General features: G+C 38.1%; 1 protein-coding gene across 3 annotated transcripts in view; it reads right to left on the bottom strand.

Moving 5' to 3' along the window:
• Positions 1–317: 317 nt before the first annotated feature.
• srgap3 (SLIT-ROBO Rho GTPase activating protein 3) overlaps positions 318–22,392 on the bottom strand; it is a 68,464-nt gene continuing 46,389 nt past the window's right edge. For 2 of the 3 annotated variants that reach the window (XM_028002741.1, XM_028002743.1), the window contains 16 exons: positions 18,483–18,704; positions 18,278–18,379; positions 17,520–17,717; positions 17,229–17,313; positions 14,725–14,752; positions 13,909–14,011; positions 12,190–12,250; positions 11,561–11,638; positions 11,322–11,456; positions 10,723–10,828; positions 9,658–9,885; positions 9,423–9,496; positions 6,887–7,067; positions 6,634–6,783; positions 6,223–6,541; positions 318–5,121 (listed from right to left, as the gene is read on the bottom strand). In XM_028002741.1, the coding sequence (XP_027858542.1) occupies positions 4,675–5,121; positions 6,223–6,541; positions 6,634–6,783; positions 6,887–7,067; positions 9,423–9,496; positions 9,658–9,885; positions 10,723–10,828; positions 11,322–11,456; positions 11,561–11,638; positions 12,190–12,250; positions 13,909–14,011; positions 14,725–14,752; positions 17,229–17,313; positions 17,520–17,717; positions 18,278–18,379; positions 18,483–18,704 (2,517 nt within the window). In that variant the 3' untranslated portion in view covers positions 318–4,674. Of the gene's footprint in view, positions 5,122–6,222; positions 6,542–6,633; positions 6,784–6,886; positions 7,068–9,422; positions 9,497–9,657; positions 9,886–10,722; positions 10,829–11,321; positions 11,457–11,560; positions 11,639–12,189; positions 12,251–13,392; positions 13,424–13,908; positions 14,012–14,724; positions 14,753–17,228; positions 17,314–17,519; positions 17,718–18,277; positions 18,380–18,482; positions 18,705–22,392 lie in introns of all 3 variants that reach the window. The other variant, XM_028002742.1, reaches the window with a different exon arrangement.

Raw genomic sequence — 22,392 nt, 5'->3', positions numbered from 1 at the left:
GGGTTCAAAAACCTTTATATCTAACTTCCATTTAATGTAGCTTTAATAAATAATTAATTTACCTTTGCCATAATCTAAATATTAGTGGTGAAAGTGATGAAAACTAGACTTAGTAGTACAATAAAATATAGTAATTTGTTTTAATAATTCAATTCAAAAGGTGAAACTATATTGTGTACCTTTCAAGTATTTTTCTTTATTAATTTGAACATTTTGGTTTTTTTTGTTTGACAAGTGAACACAACTTTTAAGCACTAGGACTTTTGGCACACAATTCATTTTCTAGATCCACAAAAACCCCTCAGTCAGAAAGCAGATCACAGAGGTTTATGGTTTTATTTCGACACAGGAGTTTTCAACATCCGGTCAGTGGGATCAAGTACACTACATTACAGGTTTCAACCAACCACTCATCAACAAACAGCATCACCAGACAAACAGGTAAAGGAGAAGGTAAAACAGTGTGACAGTAATTCACACACTAGTCCCAGACAGGGCCTCGCTCTGCTCTTTGACTCTGATGCCATCTTTTTGAACCACAGGTACATCACATCACATGTATAGGGAAAATGAAAGCGCACCAGGTGCCTTGTAGCGAACGCACAACAAAAGTCTGAACTGTTTCAGCCGTTGCCAACAACACCACAACAACTTATCTCTAAAAGGACAGGAGCTAATGGCTCAACTTCAGCACAGCCAGATCACAGAGTAAATTATAGTAGAAAAAAAAGAAACATTCAAGATGAATCTTTTAACTTTTACTGGTAGTTCATGTTTACAGCAGTTTTTTTTTTTCAGCTTACCCTGGATTCACACAAGTCTAGATGAGCATTTTTTTTAATGAATCTTCCATGATTCATTGTGGCTTGATAGATGAGTAGCAATAGAAAGTAGGACAAAAAGAAAACATCACTTTGAAATAACATGGCAACCAATAGGCAACATATTATAGTATAAAAGTAAAAAAAGGAACAAAAAGCTGAATTCTAATAAAAAAATTTATATTGTGCACAAAAGGCACTCAAATGTGTTCTACTTACACATAAATAAAGACAAAGTGTTAAATATGCTTCATTCATGTAATCATATACTTTATGGAACTTTTCTTTCTCATGGATTTAAAAAGATCTGAAATACAATATTAAATGAAAACAGTAAAAACATATTGGATCAGTTTAAGCGTCATATTAGATTCAGATAGTTCCCATCATGCCCTTGATGAATTGATAGCTGGTTTACGACACAGAGTGATACCAGTAAGAACCAGAAGAGGGCGCTTTATGTCTTTGAAACACCATTGATTTTAGCTTTAGAAGATCACTCTTCTCAACAACAACGCCACAGAAACACCAATGCATCCTTTTATGAGAGTTGAAAAGTGAAGTTTACATCCAGCAAATATTTTCAGCCTGCATGGTGTATCTGTGGTCGAACTGTGAAATCAGTACCCAGTTTAGGATGTGAGTTAGGCTTAATCATCACCCAAATCTATGGAAGTCCAGATGGACTCAATCTGTGCATTTCACCATGAAAAGGCACCACGACACAGTCACTGAGTCTGATATCATGAGCCCCACATTACAGCGCAAAACATGCAGAACTGAGCAGGCTCTTTGGGTTGCAGGTTACAAGGTCTCTGGAGTACATATGTCAAAAGACAGAAGTTAGAGCAGATATAAACACTGAAATATTGTGACGTGGATCAAATCCAGCAATAGAAAAATTGGAATGGTGTTAACTCTGAGCATTACTGTGTCAGCCAGGAAAAATAAACACAACGCTTGAAGTAAATAGCATAGTCTGCTAACACCAGACTATGCTACTTATAAAAAATAGAAACTTCTCACATTTATCAGGATTATGGAGGTCCAAAATGTCATAAAGTAGTAAATAAATAAATCATCAGATGTTTTTGTAATATATGGGTTATAGCTGAAAAAATAACATTGGAAATGAATACATGTAATACATGTTTAAATGTGTCTACAAATATTTAAAAGGCAGTAACTAATACCAAATTAAATACCATTTTAAAGAAAATCACACATGCCTATATATCAAACAAACCTCATGTTTGATTGGTGAGCCTGCAGAGTAAGTCAGTTTTAATTCATTTAACAGGACCAATGGCAGCTCTGGCCACCTACTGACAGATAAAAGAAATTCATGATCTATTACAGCAAATAGCCATGAAAAAACAATAAATAGTGAGATAATTATTATTTTATTCTATAAAATACATATATTTAGGACACTCTTAATTACACATGTTTAAAATCATCAACGTCGCTCTTTCCATTTTTAATTTACTAGTGATACAATTCTGTAACAATTTAATGATTTATTTATTTAAACAATTTTGGCAAATTCTGATCTCCATACTAGATTTTACTGTAGAAATGTAAATTTGAAAAAGAACTTTAAAAAAGCTGTGGTAACTAATAAAATAAAATAAAATACGCCTTTAATATGAAACAATCTAGATGAAAATGGTGTCAAAGTAGAAAATATTTTAAGCAACATAAACAAAAAAATCCTTTATTCAGCCTTTGCGCTTTAATGCTATTTCCAAACACACTCTAATTACAGAGTACATTGTAGAAGATCTAAACTGTATTTTACTATCAAATAATTTCCTTATAATTTACTGAAAATAATACAAATGTGTTTTAAGATCTAAGCGCAGGTCAACCCATCTTTGTTTTATTTTGTTTTAACCTGTACACAATAAAACACTTACAAATTACTAGCTCTATATTCTGTACAAGTTCCCTACAGGATTCCGTCATTAGGCGGTTTGTTCATTTTCTGCATTTCATATACAGCACATGAGAACAAACCGTGGACAGGGCCGTGTTCAGTCTGTTCTGTCTAACCATGCAGTATGGAGGGAAAATATTTTGCTCCAGTACCATGGCACTGATTTGTCAAGTTTCTTCATGCCAAGATGCTTCATCTGCTGCAGTGTTGCCACACTCATGCCAATTTTTAAATCCAACACATAAAGATAACAAGGCATTTTTTCCCTAGAAATGTTGGATACTTTAAGCTTGTTGCATTTTTTCCATCATAGTGATTAATATATAGAAGTTTCTACAATGGTTAACAAGCTCCATTAAAAGTTTGCCCTTTGTTCTCCTTTCAATGCATGCAGAAATAAATATCATCCTGGTGTCACATTGTTCTTGTACTAAAACCAGAAAACATAATGATGTTAAGTAGGTTTGTACAAGTGCATCTCAATAACTACAAACATAATTGAAAATTAAATATATTACTTTAATCTGATTCGAGAATTGAAAGTACAATAGACATTCATTAAGCACAAAGTTATAAATTTGAAATGTTAATTTTTGATCATTTTGAAAATTATGGTTTACAGCTAGTAAAAACCGGAAATTTAGTCTCTCAAAGAATTAAATATTACATGAGAGCAATAATATAATATTGCTATATATTAATATAGGGATTTTAACAATATGTTAAATCTTTTAAAATCAAGCTTCAGATTGATAACTTGGATAGTTTGGCGACAGACAGTCCAGCCACCCTTCAGAAGGAGGGTATGCAATACAACTTAATTAATACAGAAGATAAAGGTATCCAGGCATATTATTAGAAAGTTAAGTGGAAGGAAAAGGTACTGGAAGGAAACATACTAAGTTATTTGAGGCCTAGTGTGAGGTTTTGTCAGTCAGTGATGACAAGTAGAAAATGCTAGTGTTGGTCCACTCTGTTTAACGGAGTCAAAGTCAGCACAGTCATTTCCCAGGAAATTTTGGAGCACTTTATGTTTCCCTCTGCTGAGACACTTTATAGATTTATTTATTTAAAATTCTAGCAGGACTGGATACCTGCCAAAAGTATGAATACTAGCTTTGACAGTCATGACACCATTTGCTTGATTAGCCAACAAATTCTTCAGGCCCAAATACTACAAAGAATATCAAGTACACAGTCAAAAGAAGAATGAGGGATCCAAAATGGATACTCACTAACTTTATATCAGGATAATATTTCTGGATTAATTTTTTTTTTTCCAAAGGTGATGTTGTAATTTGTGAGAAACTGAACATTGGGCTGTATGCCACAACCATGTTAAGAAATGAACAGAAACAAACAACTGTGTGTAATGAATTCATCCCTCTGTGTGTAATGAATAAATACGATTCAGTTTTTGAAATGATTATTAAAATAAATTGCTTTTTTAAGGATATTCTAATTTATCAAGATGCACCTGTATGCAGGGCCATAAGGTCTGAGCCCTGGATGGTAAACAAAGGATGTGTTTTAGTGGTTTGACACTCGTCCACGTGACGTTTTCATACAGGAGAGATGGAAAACATCAGTTGGACTGGATGTCACGAGTGGGAATCTTTTTTTTTTTTTCACTCAAGTATTGCTTCAATGGCCTTCAACAAATCTTTGAAACGAGAGCATGGCCATAGATTTCTGTTGAAGCTGAGGTATAACTGAAGTTTACATAGTCTTTTACACAGTAGGTCAAGTTTCAAAGAGCTGTATGACATTAAACCCCTACAGCATCGTCTGCTGCTTTGTCACCATGGTAACCTGGAGACTCCTGTACAGTGAGGACAATATTTGTCTCTACTTTAAGGAATATTTTCTTCTTTCGATCATCTTTTCTCTCTTTTACAACAGATTCCACCTCTGCTACATGCTGCCAGTCTTATCCCCGGCATCACCTGAAACATTCACATTGGACCCTGAAGCTGAGCTGTTACTGGGAAACAGTTTTTCAGTGGGAGTCACGGCGGGACTGCCAACCCCTGAAGAGCTGGAGCTGCTCGAGCGGTGCTGCATCGGAGCGGAGCGTGCCGGTCTCATGGCCGGGGGGCGCAGCTGAGCCCCGGCCAGCCGGGCAGACAGGGCGGGTTTGAAGGTGGTCATCATCTCAGAGGTGGAGCTGCTGCTGCGCCGCATGGCTGCATCCGGGTCACGGATCATGATGGTGTGAAGTGGACTGCCGGGCTCTGAGCTTGCCGGGTTCTTCATTGGCTCCAGGGTGTCCAGGACCACATCGGGGGCCTGCTTCACGGTGTTCTGACGCTCCAGCTCCCGTAGCTCATGTAGCGCAGTACTCATGGTCTTCTCAATGTCCTGAAAAAATACAGACAGAATTTGATATTCAAGACTGTATTAAAGCACCTTAAAAACAGAAGGACTCTGCTAAGTTTAATTTATGAACTGCAGTTCATATTCACAGATTACACTACGTATATTAAAAAGCTACGGTTTACGACAGTGTCCAGGAAAGTATTCATAACCCTTGATCTCTCTTTTTTAAGATATCAATTATAGGTGTAAAGTCTTTAAGAGTTAGTTTCTACTATTTTTACACATCTAGAGACATTTCGCTCAAAAAAGCTTAATCTCAGTGCTGATGAAGAGCATTTGAGAAAATACTATAGAAAATATTTCTCTGGATTTAGTTTTGGACTTATTTAGACTATTGTAACATGTGGATTGGGATTTGATCAAAACTATGTCACTTGAGTTCAGGATGGGCTCTTAGGCTTTTTGTCCTGCTGGACGTCCAACAGGACTTATAGTCTTTTGTCGACAATAATTTTCAGGGCCACTTGTTTGTTCTACGCAGCTCCTCCAAAGTGATTTTGGGCCCCTTCTATGATTAATGTCCTCCATGTCAAGTCTGTTGGTTTAGGGCAGGGGTCTCAAACTCCAGTCCTCGAGGGCCGCAGACCTACAGTTTTTAGATGTGCCACAGGTACAAACCACTGGAATGAAATGGCTTAATTACCTCCTCCTTGTGTAGATCAGTTCTCCAGAGCCTTGCTAATGACCTAATTATTCTATTCAGGTATGGTGCAGCAGAGGCACATCTAAAAGTTGCAGGACTGCGGCCCTCGAGGACTGGAGTTTGAGACCCCTGGTTTAGGCTGAGGTCTGCGCCTGGGTATATTTGCATTTTACGTTTCTGATATTGTTTCTTCATTCATGCTTTCTAACAAACCTCGGAGGTCTTCAGAGAACAGCTGGTTTTACACTGAGATTAAATTATACACAGATTAAATGACTTTTTCTAATTAGGTGACCACTGGTACACTCAGACTTTGTAAGGGGTGTCAGAGTAAAGAGGGCACGCCATCCTTCCAGATTTTGATTTGTTAAAGTCATGTACAAATACTAATAAGCTACTGAAGATAAAAGTTTTCTGCTATAAGGTAAAAAATGTCTGACCTCAGCCAGAGCCTCGGTCTCCAGTGTTTTGTGGTCCCCCAGGCTGCTGTGGCGAGTGGCCCCTGGCACTGGTCTCAGTGGGTGGCCCTCTGGATATGCCTTCTTATCTGGATAGTTAATACTGCCTGCACTACCAAAAGTGCCAAGTCGCCTTTTTTCTGGACTTTCTATGCGAGCCTTGCTAATGAATATTTTATGAGGACTGCTGGGACAGGCAGCGGCACGCGGCGGAGTGTCAGGTACTCTGGTTGGGCTGTGGGTCTCCGCAGCGCCGCTCCGACGGCGCGGGACCGCAGCGCCGTCTGATCGTAGCCTGACCCTGGAGAGGAGAAGCCAGACAAATCAATTAGAAACACTGCAGCATATTTCAGACCATTAGAACTTAAAATGTGGGTTTTATGTTTTTGTCACCTCCCCATGACTCCTCCGAAGTTGTAATCTGCTGACTGCTCACACGGCGATGGGATGTCATTTTTGGAGGAACCCTTCTCTTCCAGTAACGGTCCACTGCTGGCTTCACTGTCTGCTTTCTGGCTGAGATTATCGGAGAAGGCATCATCCCTGAAACAGCAGAGTCAGATCTATTCAGCGGACATTCATCAAAGCCCTGCAAAATCCCTTTTCAAACATAGCCACTACTAAAACTGATGACATTGTTACGTACAAGTCTTGCACAACAATATACTGATGGGGGATGAGGCCGTCCACGCCGTTGTGACGACCCTCCCACCAGTCCTCAGAGGCCCTGTGATACAGAAGCAGAGACGCTCCCTTCTTGAAGGACAGCTCCCGGGGACTGCGTCCTGTGTAGTCAAACTTGGCAATGGCTTCAATTTGTTCGACCTCTGAAAACACACGCGAGCAAAATTACATAAGATATATTTCAGAAAATGAAGCAACACATGATTAGAGACATACTGGCTTATTTTTTTTAAGCCAACAGGGAAAAATTGTTAATAAAATAAATAAATTGTTAAAATAATAAATAAATAAATAAAATAGTTCTGCCCCATTTTGGTTCTTTTCTCTGTTTTCAAACCAATCATGCTCTGTTATCATAGTCAAGAGTCTTCTTACTGCTCAATGAGCAACTTATAATTTCAAAATGAAAATCATGGCTTGTTCAGGACATCTATTCTTCAAAGTCTTCCATGCAAACAAAGACAAAAACACAACCGTTCTATTTTTCTAGTGTGAACTCCTGTCTCCTTTCATGAGGCTTGTATGCTCTGGCCACTGTGCTGTAGAAGATAAGGAGAAGTTGGATTATTACTATCCCAAAAAGGAAGAATCCATGGCGGAGTGAGGTGCATTGACTAATAAAATAGTTACACGTTTGTAAAAGCACTGACATTGGTAACCAATATCCAAGTTTTTCTACACTTCAGTTTGTGTGCAATTTAGTTATCAGACCACAATTACTGAACATGGCAATTTGCATTTTGTCACATTTAGGTTCCTTTATCTAAGATATCTCTCTATATTGTTTAAAAAATAGAAGAAAGTCTTATAAAACTGCATAATTTACTTCAAATTGCAGAAAATATGTGCCTATTTTGATGTTATTTTTTAATATTATATAATATAACACTGTTAATTTATCCACAGAGGGAATAATAATCTGTAGAAACCTTTTGAAAATTGTCTTTACATTGGCTGAAGTTTACGTTGAAATGAAAATTTAATAAAAAGTTATTTCACTATAGACATTTCAAATACATGATTGTTTTGTATTTTTTTCAATAAAAAAATTAAACAAGTGAATAAATTATGTTTTGAATAAATATTTTTTTTACAACATCTCAGCTAAAAAAGTGCCCTGCAGTGTTTTCCAACAGGCCAGCAGGGGTCAGTCAAAGTTAACTGCTCAACAGCGGTCATATGTGAGCAGGAAAAACACAATTTAAAAAGAAAACGCCCAGAAAGTTTGATGTTCTTAACCCACCAGAGATGGATGTTTGAGCTGCCATTTGAGGCAAAATGGAACAGCTATAGTTCAAATGCAACCTAAATTGAAAGACAGATGCTACCCTCATCACTGCAGGGGATTCGCTCCCAATTAACATGAGCCTGTTTTGCTTTCATGAAAAACGAGCTACTGCCAGAGGACACTAAAAACTGTTATGTATGAAGGGCAACCAGAAAGGCTTTGCTTCCTTTTTTCAAGTGAGAACAAGAAAAAAAATAGATAGGGTCAGCACTTTCTAACACCCTAAAAAACAAGTCATCTACAAAGCTGAAATTTTAAGAGAGAGCACTGGAGAGATGCCTCAGTGTATAAGCAACACTTTGGCTCCTGTGCCTGGCCCGGTTATGTATTCAAAGCTCAGAGGACGAGCGAGGAAACACTATACAAAGGAGAATGTCCCGAGAGAATCGCTGAATAACACCGAACAAAGAGTCAGCGCAGAGAGGGGGGAGGCACGCGCTCACATACACACAGCAACACAGATCAAAAACACTACACTGCATGCCAGCACTGTTTACTCAAGTTGCCTTTAGCTTCAAACATCACCTAAGCCTTTTTGCCTTCAGAAGCTGCTGCAGCTCATACTGCACATACTCAAGAGTGGAAATATAGTCGATACAACCAGCCTGTCTACACTTTAAAGTATTTTGAGCCAAAAAGTCTGTAGGGATGTTCTCTTGTCTAAAATAAATGTTGTACAGTGCCTCCCGCATTTATTGGCCCCACTGGTAAATATGTGTAAAACGCATTATAACAAACTCATCTTTTATTGCAGTCGCAGAGCGCCACACGGGAAGAATCTGACTGTTTATTTTGTAGTTTAATGTTTTATTTTACTTTTTTTTTTTTTATGCAAATTTACTAGTGTTAGTCATTTGTATAACCGTTATTTGAAAAAAAAAAAAAGAAAAATACAGCACTCAGGATTCTACAGCATTTCACAGGTTTGGAACAGACAGTGAGATTAAACTGTGACCATTTTAGGAAAATGGTCACAGGGCCTTCTCTCAATGGTTCTTCACTCCACATGTTTTCTACTGGATTTAGGTCTAGGGACTGAGATCGGCTTATTGCATTGTAGAGGCTTTTGTTTCAAATGCTATTAAAGCTGAAAGCATACAGGTATAATAATGCATCTTGCTATTTAACACTGTTTCAAATGCCATTAAAGCTGAAAGCATACACGTATAATAATGCATCTTGCTATTTAACACCTCAACAGTGTATTTACCTTCATCACTAGTGTGTGGCTCAGTTCCATTATCAACTTCATCGATGGTTCCTGGTTCACTGTGGGGACTGTCACTACATAAAGAAATGTGAAGTGAAATTTCATCACTAATAACTTATACAGCCAAAACTATTTTCATGCACAAACTGAAATAATAAATCTTGCTGACAAATAGGAGAATTGGAAAACTACTCTAATTTTCTTAAGTTTATTCCCAGATAAGGGAACCACTCACCAGTACTCTTCCCCACCCGTCATGCACTTCTCGTAGACCGGCCCATCCAGCTCACGCTGATTTGGGAAGATGACTTCATGGTTGATGATGATGGTCTTGATGACTTCGTTGACATGGGCCTGACACGCCACAGGATCCTGGCCGTCCGGGATGGGCATCAGAGTGGGGCCGAAGCAGATGGCTAAATTGTAGGGATCCATCATGTTTTCATCGCTGTACTGGGAAAGACTGAGGAACAAGAAAGCAGAGGTTGTTGATTCCGCCTGTATATGGCTGATTTGTGATATTGCTGAAGAGAGCAGCACTTTATTTTTTAAACATATAGCAAGAGAAATTGGAGAGACAAAAAAGCAGTTGAAAAAATCTGATGAAAGAAGAAAGAAATGTCTGTAAATTGAGGATAATGTTTTATTTGGAGTTGTTGGGAAAGATCAGAGCTTTTCTATGAAAGGGACAGTGATAAAAGATAAATCTTGCAATGGGACTTTGTTTCAAAGGAACACAGTTTCACAAGCTTCATTTCACAGCCGTGACATTTGCTTTAAAAGCATTTGCAATCATCCAACATATTGAAATCTACTTATACAGCTTATGCTACAGAGTAACCCTTTTTAACCAAATCTTTCAGTGGAGCAACAGGAAATCATAATCAGTCTTTGCACATTATTAGCAGGCTAAGTGTGGGCAGAAACAGTGCAGCTGGAATTGCTCCAACAGAGCATAATATAAAGTCAGTGTCTTTGATCTGCAGGCAGAAAGTAAAGGTAGCATTAATAACATCTGTTATTAGAGGAATATTACACCGAGCCGAAGGATATGAGTTTTCAGATCTGTACATAACTTCTCAAACACATGTAAGATTGCATATCTGGTCTTTTCCCTCCTTTACTTGCAATCTATTTAGTGTTTGCTCAACCCAGAGGAGAATTACATTTGCATGTAAAATAAGGTAGAAGATTCAATGTCGTATCCTCTGTAGGGACTATACAAAGCACAAACTAATTTTTGCACGCTGTTTGTTACAGGGGAGGGGGTGTAACTTGAGGTTTAAGGACTAAAACTCACTGATTGAGAAATGCAAAAAGGTATCTCATGACGATTATGACGGTCCGAGGAAGAGTAACGACTATCTGCTGGATGTGATGGGCTCTCTCCGCTTCTGACTCCAGCTCTGAAACAGCAGAAAGTAAAAGATAGCAAACATCAATTAAAAATTATTTCACTTTGACATGGCCACTTGCTAAGCAAAAGAACATTGAATTACTACAAATGTTTATGTTAAAACTGTAGAGTTTTTTTTAGTTCCCAATTCTTATTTAGGTATTTTTTTTATTAATCAGGCCTGACAGTGTAGTCTGGAAATAATCTGAGATCAGAAGTGAATGATGGGATTGGAAGTAGAGTTTAGAAATGTGAATATTTCCCGCATATTTTTTCAATTTTTTTTTCATGTTTATCCAGACTTGGGGAATACTTCTGGCAATTGTGTATTAAGCTATTCTCATCAGCCTGGTTCTCTGAGGCAGATCATAGGCACATGGTGGTATGATTAGGTCCATGTCGGGCATGGCACAGTCTTACTTTTAAGAAAACGTAAGGTGTCGATTTTCCTTTTTTCATCTTGTGAAAATCCCATCTTGTTTAAGTCTTTTCTGCTGACTCACTGATAGTGGAGATGAAATCCAGGAAACGCTCCTTTGGAAAGAGTGGGTTCTCCAGCCCTCTGAAATACAGCTTCAGCACTCCTGCCACTGAGTTAATATCGTGGTCATTCTGGTCATCAATCAGTGGGTCCTCACCTAAGGGAGAACAACATCTGATGAGCCAAACTTTGGTCTGAATTGGTTTGTCCTGTTTAAGTGCTTTGGATATTAAAAACTGGGAACACAGAAGATAAACTCACCTCTTTCAAATGAGTTTTTGATGTCGTTGACTTCCACCTGTGATCCTGGCACGCGAAATATTCCCTGCTGCTGCAACCCTGGGAGAAATCCAAACCAGATTTTACTGATTTAGAACTACGCTGGCTGTCACTATCTTGAAACCACATCACCAGCTTCATGACAGAGCTTTGGAAACATATAACACAGGGCAGGAAATGTAATCTAGTCGTAAAGAGAGAGATACGTATTTTTCCAGGCAAGGGCCCCCTCAGTGAGCCGGCAGCATGTGGTTTTAGTTAGAGGCTTCTAATCAGTTTTTTGTAGTTTCATTAGGTCCAGATCCAGAGCAGAGGCCTGCAGGCCACAGCAATGAGCTGAAGACAGATGTAAAGGTAGACAGGGAGGAAGTCTAAAGAGGTTAGGGGGCGGACTGAACCCGATGAAACAAAGACCAGTTGGAGACTCAAAACTCTGTGTGTGATCTGTTGTCAAGTTACAGTCAGCCAGCTGAGAGCTTCAAAGAGTGTGTCGGTCAGTTCTTGTCCCTTGTAAAGGTTAAACAGGAGCACAATGAACTTATTTTATTGTTTCTTTTTACTGCCTTTTTGCAGTCTCTTCAACAGCGATAAAAGCACAAAGTGAAACTTACCGTACAGATTGATGTATCTGACGCAGCTTTCAACAACAAGCGGAATCGGTTGGCCTGAATCCTGAAACATTGTGAGACAAAAGAAAAATATATGGATATGAAAGACACATTCAATCTTATGAATATTGTAATTGTAAATAATGATTCTTGTTGCATGTACAGTGGCGTGCAAAAGGATTCATTCCCCTTGGCCATCACAAAATAGTCCTCAATTGGGAAGTAGAAGTAAAAGGATATGTGGTTTTACTTTGTTTTTACAAATAAAAATTGTAAAAAGTGTGGCATGCATAAGCATTCAGCACCTTCTGAGCCAATACTTGCATCTTATTTGATCCAGAGAGCTCTTTACACATGTTGGCAAACTGCAAATAGAACTTCTTGCATGTTTCTTTCAACAAGGACTTTCTTCTTGCCTCTATTTCGAAAAGGCCAAATGTGTAGAGAGATAATCTAAAAGTTATTCTTTTTGGCTGCTTTTCTGGTTAATGCTCTGCTTACTTGACTTGTTGGATGTCAATGTCTTGGTAGGTTCTCTGGCATCCTCTTTTGTCTTTCAAACAATAGAATGCATGGTGCTTTGTAAGATATTAAAACTTAAGTTATTGTTTTATAACCTAACCCTACACTAAGCCTTTCAACGACTTTCTCCCTGTGTTCCTTGGTCTTCAAGATGCTGTTTGTTCACTAATGTTCTTGAATAAATCAGAGTTCTTTAATAATTAGGTGATTTCTGAGTATAACTGGTTGCCCTGGATTGCATTTAGGAGTACCAGAGTAAAGGGGCTAAGTTCAAATGTATGGAAGACAAGATGTTTATTTGAAAAGAAATTATAAGACCTCTTATGGATTTTCTCCCATCTCTATTTGTTCAATCACATAGAATCTGTATAAAATGCATTCACGTTTTTGGCTGTGCCATAAAAATGTAGATGAGTTCAAGGGGTATGAAAGGAATATGAAAACTTTGGCAAGCACTGTACCAGAGCCATCTGGCATGCATATCAATCTTTAACTGTGCAATATGTAAAACACAACAAGTAGAACATGTTTTATTAGATAACAGAAGGAAAGCGACAAAAAAAACCCCGGAAGTTATGCTAAATATTTTTCAGGTGCAGCAGGAACTATCAATAAGTTCTATTAGTATAGCAATAGTCTGGTGTCCCTTGCAGCCAGGACTACATTCTCTAATAACAGTGATACCTGAATACGAGTACGGGCATTCCTTCTTCCTCTGGGAAAGAAAGCAGCAAAGCAGAGGAAGAAGAGACAGAGAAATCACAGGGTTAGAAGAAAAACTCAGATTGCTATTGACCTTGCTGTGGGTTAAGGGCGGTTAAACACAGGGATTCACAAAAGGACGCTACAGAGTGCAGTCAGGACTGGGTGCAGAAAGGGACAGAGCAAAGATGCTGTTTTCTCCTGTATTTCAGTCATCACAGACTGACTGGGTTTAGACAGGAAGCTGAAGACATTAAATTGTTCTGCAGGGAAATAAAGGGACGATTGATAGCCACTGTGACCATATATACCAGTAGGACTATGGAAGGAAGGCGCATTAGAGGTTAAACCAGGGTGTTATAACCAAAAGGCAGCTGGAAAAGGGAGGAGCGGAAAGCTAAATTTTGTGAGAGAATAACAGTGAAGGTTCTGGCTGCGTTCCCTCAGATCCTCAGGGGATGCTCAGTCATACAACACCACCACCGCCACCATTGGTACCTTGATGAAGGTCTCCATATTGCCGTTAAACAGTTTATGGTTAAACATGGAACGTGGCCTAGGTTTCCGCATTTTCTGTGGTTTAGGGGGAAGGGTGGGCGGCCTAGGAATAATTGAAAAGGGGGACAAAAATACCACAATGTGAAAAGGGAGAAAACAAAATAAAAACATACAGACATAGTTACTAATCAAAAGCTATAGATATATATATAAAACTTTCACTGAAATTTGACCTTTAAACTGAAGAAAACTGAAACAAACAGGAATTTGGCTTAGAAAAATACTTCAAAACAATTACATTAGAATCATATGACATCTTGGATTTTTACATTTGATTCTGTACATTGTAATTAAAAATTAAAACTTCAAATTAGGAAGATAAACAATAAATAAGGTTGTCAGATCACTCTGTTAGAATTACAGGGTTCATACACCTTTCCTTATTAAATTTCTAGAGACAAATTTCCAAAACATCTCCAATGAATGAATGAATGGATGAATGGATGGATGGATGGATGGATGATGGATGGATGGATGGATGGATGGACGGACGGACGGACGGACTCACAAATGGTTTCATATATGGATGGTTCTTTGGTCAAAAAAAAAAGAAAAATCTTTTAGGGAAGGGATACAAGGTAAAATGCCTAAAAACAACATTGTTTTTAAAGTAATTAAATATTTCTTTTGTTTTTCCAAACTTTGTAGGGACCCAAAGATGTGAAAAAGTAGTCTTGAATTTGTTGGAACCGTGTTTTTTAATTAATTGAGTCAAATGCAGCGGCAGTAAAGCTGAGACTAGGACCAACATCTTACCTCGTTGTTCCACACTCGGCTCTTTCCCCTGAGGAAGAAACAAAGGAGGAACTTGTCATATTCTTGTGTCTTTATGTTACACATTATGCAGAGTCCAATCAGTGTCCTATCCCACTAAAGGATTTCAAAACAGACAGAATCACTGCTGAAGACAGGATAAATAGAGCTGTGCTAACACTATTCAAGGGACAAACCCAGCAAACAGTCATTGGGCCCCAGGGGACACAAGAGGCCCCCCTAAAACGGTCTCAGGCGGTCTCTTGGAGATGATGAAACAGGGGTAGCTGCAGTGTGCGCAGGTTGTGGAGGGAGGGGTCCATCTGTGGTGACATTGAATGATGTCTGTACTGGTTCACCGAGCCTTTTGTTGTGGCTTTCCAACAGCACAGGCGCAGATTGATTCCCCACAAATAACCTCGTTTAATTCATTAAACAAAAGATTTGAACAAAAATGTGTTTTAAAAGTGAGGAAAACATTACGACACCCCAACCCTAATAGCTGGTTACTCCCTTTAGGCAAAATAACTTCTGTGAGATTATTCTTGTTGCAATACACCAGTATCTGACATCAGTCTAAGAAAAGTTTGATCCTCCTTTCAGCCATAAGACGTTTGAGTGGTTCCTTACTTTTACAACCCATTTCAAGTCAACCGACATTTTAAAAGGATAAAAGTCTGGACTTGCCCCAGGACTTTTCATTTCAGATAAAAATGAGGCACAACTGGACCTTTCAAAAATGACAATGACCTAAAACAGCATTAAATCTGTCAAAGAATAGCAGAGAATTAAACTATGTTTCAGCTTCAACTGTTTTAGAGACGGTTTTATATTTTATTCAAGCTCCCTCTGATACACGGTAGATTTCATGGATTCTACGACTTGGACAGGTTCTGCTGCAGCAAAGTATCTCCAAACAACTTTTCCACCTCCATACTTCAATATTGGTGTGAGGTTCTTCTCCTGGATTGCTGCATTTATTCTAAGCCAAACATGTTTCCTGTTATCTATCATGGTGTCTTGATGATTCAACTTTAGACTCCTCTCTCCAAATAATGTTAATTCAGAAGTCCTGGTCTTTGCCCATGTTCCAAGTTTCTTAGAGAGCAAAGGTTCCCTTCCTATTTAACTCACATTAAACGCAAACCTAATACTTTTCTAATCAAGAGTAGCAAGAGCCTGCTGACATTTTAGCGTTTTTGGAGACTTATTTTAGCATCTTAAGGTCTGTTTTGAACATGAACTTGTTTGAAATGTTGGGAAGTGTCAGTAGCCTTCAAAACTTAAAATTTCCACACAGAAAAAATCCATGAAGAGAAAGCCGTCTCTACTTTTAAACAGCTCACCTCAAAACTAAAGACCTTTTCAAATGTTCAAAATAGTAATCAACTTTTGACAAGACAAAAACAGATAGACTGAATGACCACTTGTGAAACTTAGGTTGAGATAAATACATACATATATATTTATCACAGAACCACTTGGTGCCAGACCTTGATATTATGTTTTTATTAACACACACAGCAAGATGTAAACGCCATGTGGCACTAACCAGTTTGATCCCGTTCCCTCTGTCATCCTGACACCACCCACACACATGCACAAACACCCTGTTTTGAGCGGGAGGCAGCCAGCTAATGAGCACGACTCAACCGTGATTTATCGACTAAATAATTAAACATGGGTGGTACCTTTTGGGCACCATATGGTCTGCTCCTGCGCTCTCTCAGCTGCTCCACTGTGGACTCTTGACCACAGAATAAAGTGTTTATAAATGTAAAAAGACTAATATTTTGCCATGGAACATGGTACCAACCAAAGGGCAATTTGAAGTCATAAATGAATGGGTCCTGAGTGTGAAATACACGAAAAATATGCTGAGTTCGTGTGAGCAATTCAGTTGCCCATTTTCATATTAGGTGCACCCCTGATGGAGGAGCAGCTGCAGAAATGGGCCCTGGTTTGATCCAGCTGATTGACTGGGTGTAAAGCTGTTCATCACGACTGAGGTGACAAGGAGGCCCCTGGGGAAATGGGTGGAGCCAAGGTAATCCCTCCCCCTCCAGCCTGGAAATAGAAACCCTCGCAGTGACTAGTGAGTATATTCACTAAACGGATAACACTCTAACCAGCAGAGATAGCAGAGAGAGAAATGAACACCTCAAAGTGTGGTCTGTTTCCGGTGTGACATAACTCCTTTTGAAACTCACTTCTCTTTTCTGTTTCCTGCTACCTTTCAAAAAATGCCTTTTGTGGAAATGCAAACAAACAAATTGATTGGCCTCCATATTAAAGAAGAGTAGAAAGACCTAAAATAAATCAGCATAATCTCACAGCAAAAATCACTTAACCTGAATATATTTATGCAGTGGAGAAAAACCCTTGCTAAGAAACTATTGTTTTTAAAATTAATGTGGCTATAATTATCTGTACCACTAAATAAATGTAACCAAAATGTTTTTGATCTTTTTAAAAAAACAAGTGTGATAAATAAAAAGTCTATTTACCTTCTCCCAGCGTCTGCTTCAGTAAGTCATGCTTCGCCTGCAGTTTGATGATGAGGTTACTGCCATTCAGGTACTCTTTAAATTTCTAGGAGGGGAGATGGAAGTAAAATGAGTTAAAGGAGTCAAACAGAGTTACTCTATCATAAAAGTTAAACAGTTCAGGATCAAAGAAATGGCAGAAATGTAATTTATTGTAGCTCCAAGTCTATTTTCAGAGTATGTGGAAGAGCAGAGTGATGCTCACAGCGAGCCGACGGTCATTAGGAAGCAGACAGGTCGACACAGACTCACCGAAAAGTAGAAGGTTTCGGTCTCTTGCTGGTTTGACCTCCTCTTGGCTACATTGAGCTTGGTCATGTATGACTCAGAGGCCACAGACTTGATGGATTCAGTGGAGCGGCTGTGCTGAAAGGCATCTGACACGTCAAAGTCCTCCACTGTCAGCATGTCCTGGAGTGTTTGCATGGTTGCATCCAAGGTCTTCCTCACCTGGTTACCAGCAGAGTGGAAGGAGTGAAGATAACAAAATGTTTTTGTTTTATTTTGGGGGGTTTTATCAGCGGTTCAAGTAACTGTTTTGAATTCTGATTTGATGATAATAATAAATCTGCCTAGAATTCTGAATTAGGTAGATTAGAACATAATAAAGGCATAAATTGAGAGAATCTTGCAGACCCATATTAGACTATGATGAACCACAATGCTTCTGACATGACAAAGAGGCTTTTTGATTAATAAATGTCGTTCCCAGTAATGGCGCGGCTGTTCAATTTTCCCTGTTAATACAACACGAGAAGATAGGGCTCCAGAGTCATTACCACCTCTGGTTTACATCTGTCTGCTCTTTATAAAAGAAAACCTTGGCTTCTTGACAAAACAGCCAATCTCAGGGACATATAGGGTCGACTCCTGCAGAGCTGAGGGAATTGGGGAGTAATTGCAAAGAAAACAGATGGTGATGTAGATATTCTGCTTGGTGTTTTACCCTTCAGCGGTGTGATAGTCTATGGAAAATGAGAAGCATTCAGACAAATCTCATAAATCCTTACTTCTTCGTTCTCGATCTTTAGTGTTGCTAACCGAGACTGCAGTTGGTGGTAGCGCATCAGGAGGTCAGTTTGCACCGGCTGCTGGGCGCTGACCTGGCACACCTATGGAGGACAAATGGGTTGGGTTACACAAAACAACCTGAAGTGTTCAGAGTTACCTTATAAAAGCCAGATCGAGGGAATGAAAGCATTCAGATCCTCTCACCTCATCTCCCATGTGTGGCAGGTATTCAAAGCGCATCGGAGGACAGAACACCTGGTTATGCATATCCATGATCTTGTGCTTATCACTGCGAGAGTCCAGGTTGTCCACCGCATTCTCAATGATATCCAGTCCCTCGTGGCGCGACGTCTCCAGGTTGTACTCTGCAGACAAGTACGTCCTGAAGGTGCGCGCCAAGCTGGCATGGTAGCCAAGATCACAGCACTTTGACAGAAAAAGATATAAAGGACAAATGACAATAAAAATTATAATTAGGTATCTTTAAGAGGGACTGCAAAGGAGGAAAAATCTTTTTGGGATTAATAGCTTCTTAGCAGAGTTTCAACAACATGAGAAGTTAAAATACTGTGTCTTCAGCTTGTTTAGGTGTTTAGGCAAGAACAGATTGGTCCCTATAATGATATATGAAGTCACATTCTCAAAAGCACTAAGATTTTCTGTTATAAGGATTCCTAAGGTTTATTGTAATGAATTGTGTTATTCAGATATAAACAGGATAAAACAAAGTGATAATGTTGTATATAGTAGGTACTTAAGCACTTTGTATTGCCTTGTTGCTAAAAATGTGCTACATAAATAAAATTACCTTTACCTTCACCTTTAAAGTTGGAATAACTACTTCTATTCTGTTAAGACAAAAATGAATTAGAACCATGTACTTTTTTCTGAAACTGTAATATTTTAATTACACATCTTATAATGCAAAAATATATAAAAATCTTCCTCACTATGATAGTATAGAAAGCCCTTGTAAAATACTGTATATTATTCAGAGAACCTCAGAGTGTATGTTCAAGCCTCTTTAATTGACTAAATGCCTAATCATGCTCCTCTACATGGTAATGCTTAAAAATAGCAGAATTACAGGAGCTGGCACTGCGCTACACGAGGGATAATTACAGAGTCTTATCACACAGAGCTGTATGAAGTAACCTAATTAGGCAGAGGATGCTACTGATGACGTTTAAAGGGAGCTAGGGGCAGCTGACAGCACTGTAAATCACCAAGTAAACACTCTTTAAAACTCTTTAGCGCTGAGGAAGTTGTCTCACCCCCCTTCTTCTGCACAAGCATCATTTCGACTCTCTGTCAAGTCGGCTCACTAGACCCAAATCTAAGGGGAGTAAATTGGCCCCTTTTTTAAAACAAGCAAACACACTGAGAATGTGTGCATACAAATCCAGAAGCAGCTGGGAGCAGAAGATGATTGAGAAAGCTTTAACACTGTGAAACATTTGAGCCGAATTTAGTTGTGTCTACTATATTCTTTTGAAGTCAAATGAATTTAGCAGGTTTTAGATTTTGAACCTAAATGTGTGAGTTTGTGAAAGACAAATTTACGGCAGTAAGTTGTGTTAACTTGTTATCAATTTTGACAAACCTCAAAGAGCTGAATAAACTATAGTTTCTAGGTTAGCAATTAAAAAAGCAATTATTGTGTCCTGAGATGGAAGTGCATTACTTTGATCTGACTCTTGAGTTTTATTAAGGCAAATGTTTATTTTAAGCCAATTTTCAGTGTGCAAAGCTTGAGGATAATGTCCTGTGATGTTAAATGAAATTTATTATCAGATCAGAAATGTTGTTCACGTATTTTGAAACAAGAATTTAAATGAAGTAAAATAATTAGTTATTTTAACTTGATAATGTGAGTAAAAATAATACAGAAACATGTAATCTTTAACTAGGGTGAGTTTTTTCCTTTCATATTGTGAAATGATTATTTGGTTTAAATTGCAACATTAAGTTAAAATTCACAATTCAAGATTAATGAGCCATTATTAATCTTCTAGCTAAAAAAAACAATATTTAGACACTTGTTTCTTGTTGTTAAATCAATTTCATGAACTTTAATTTCTGAGTTAAAGCTAAATCAAATTTCTTGTTGACTGAAATAGCATTTTCAAGGCAACAGGTGGACTTTCATTTTCAAGTTAGACCACCTTCAAATGTCTTACAGTAAATCCAAGCACTGTTGGTGTCTCTCATTCTCATCACTGTTTTACATGCAGTGATTAAACTGCATGTTTAATCACTGCATGAGCCAGTTGAGCTAGTTTGACTCACAGCATATTAGTTTTCAAGATATTCTGATACCCACATTTGATACTCCATGCCTTGACACTACTAAGTAAACACTTGCAAAGCGATCATAACTCATCAGCTGAATTTGAACAATCTATTTTCTGTAACGCATTTTGCTTCCATGAGGTAAATAATCAAGTCCAAGTGCACAATGTCTCGCTGTGACTTAGATATGACAAACAATGCATTTTTTTTCTCACTTACTGTGGTGAAAAGATAAATGAGGATTAGTTTAAATAGATGCAGTTCACCAGGATTTGCAATGACACGGACCATTTAGTGTCCAGAAACCAGATCCACAGCAGCAGCCACACAATGAGGCAAAAGGGCAAATGCTCTCAAAATGTTCATCTATCATCTTTAGATTATTAAGTGACTGCAAATAACTTCCAACAAGTTTTTCAATAAGATGTGTTCACTGAAACATGTCAGCGCTTCTAAACCGATTGGACTATAAGCTGACTTGAAATATGAGGAGCTGCAGTACTGGGAAAAATATTTAACCTGTTTTTTATTTTTTATTGCACATAAATGTATCAACTAATGAAACAAATGTCAGTGTCAGACAAGGATGACCAGAGTAGTCACAAAAAGAAGAGTTGAAATGACGTGGTTAATCAGTTTTAATTTATGATGATATGAAGAGGGGCAGTTCTATTTTCAACACAGGCCAACATTGTTTTAGAAAGCTTTCTTGCTTTGAAGACTGATTTTCTTTTGTTTTTGTTCTGGTTATCTTAGTCTGATTGAAAAGAAATAGTTTGACAATCTGAAACAGTTTAGTGTGACAAAAAAGCAAAAACTGAAACTTTTGCAGAACTGTATGCAAAAATTATGTGTGGGAAAAAAACAACATTACCACCATACATTTACTGCTAAACTGTCACATTACATCAAATCAAAGCCCATATATCATAGTTTAAACTTTCCTTATCAGCTGTAATCCCAGACTCTTTACATTGATCAGCTCCAAGTCTGCTTGGTTTTTCATGGTGTGACCTATCATTTCTGCTAAACCAATAGTTGTTTTACTCAAGGAAAGAGTTTATCAAGAACCCTTTTCAATTTTCATCCTACATTTTCTTTTCCAGTCAGATCTCCAAAACATGATTGTGTTGAAACACACATTTTATCAAAGCAATCAAAGGCAAAAATATTTTAAACAAATTATCCATTGTAATAAGAACCACATAACAGAATAAAGTGGCAGAAAATAAAGATTTTCATTCAATTCATTATGACTGTGGTGAAACAAATTAGCCTGGCAAAAGGCCACAAACTATGTAATTGAAGGGGAAACTTTGATAAGTAATGGAATTAATGAATACATTTTGCACCTCACCGCAAAAAGGTGCACTGTGTGCAAAGACAAAGTAAGAATGTGTTCATTAAAAAGGAATGTTTTTCTTTTCCAATTCCTGTTAATGTTCCTCTGGTCCCTGAGTGCCGAGCAACTACAGCCAATCAGACGAACAGTTTTAAGCATACATTAGCAGCTGAGAAACCATTTTAAACACTGATGAAGAGTTTATTACAGCGCTGTTATCTTACAGTTAAGACACTACTGCATCAGATCTGCCTCTAAATCATTTGTATTTCACTGAATTTTACTCTGCAGAATTCCTAAAAGCAACTAATTAATAACATGACAGAGACAGACAGGACAAATAACATTTTGTCAACACCGATGAAGCCTCATTAATTTATCAGTGAGAAACATGCTTACACATCACTGTTGAAGTAGAACAAATGCATTGCGTCAACTGTCGACAGTCACCAAAAGTTAGTGTCAAGGATTGTTACGCAG

This window comes from Xiphophorus couchianus, chromosome 20 (assembly GCF_001444195.1).
Source record: "Xiphophorus couchianus chromosome 20, X_couchianus-1.0, whole genome shotgun sequence".
NCBI lineage: Eukaryota > Metazoa > Chordata > Actinopteri > Cyprinodontiformes > Poeciliidae > Xiphophorus > Xiphophorus couchianus.
This window is presented reverse-complemented; position numbering and strand designations above follow the sequence as displayed.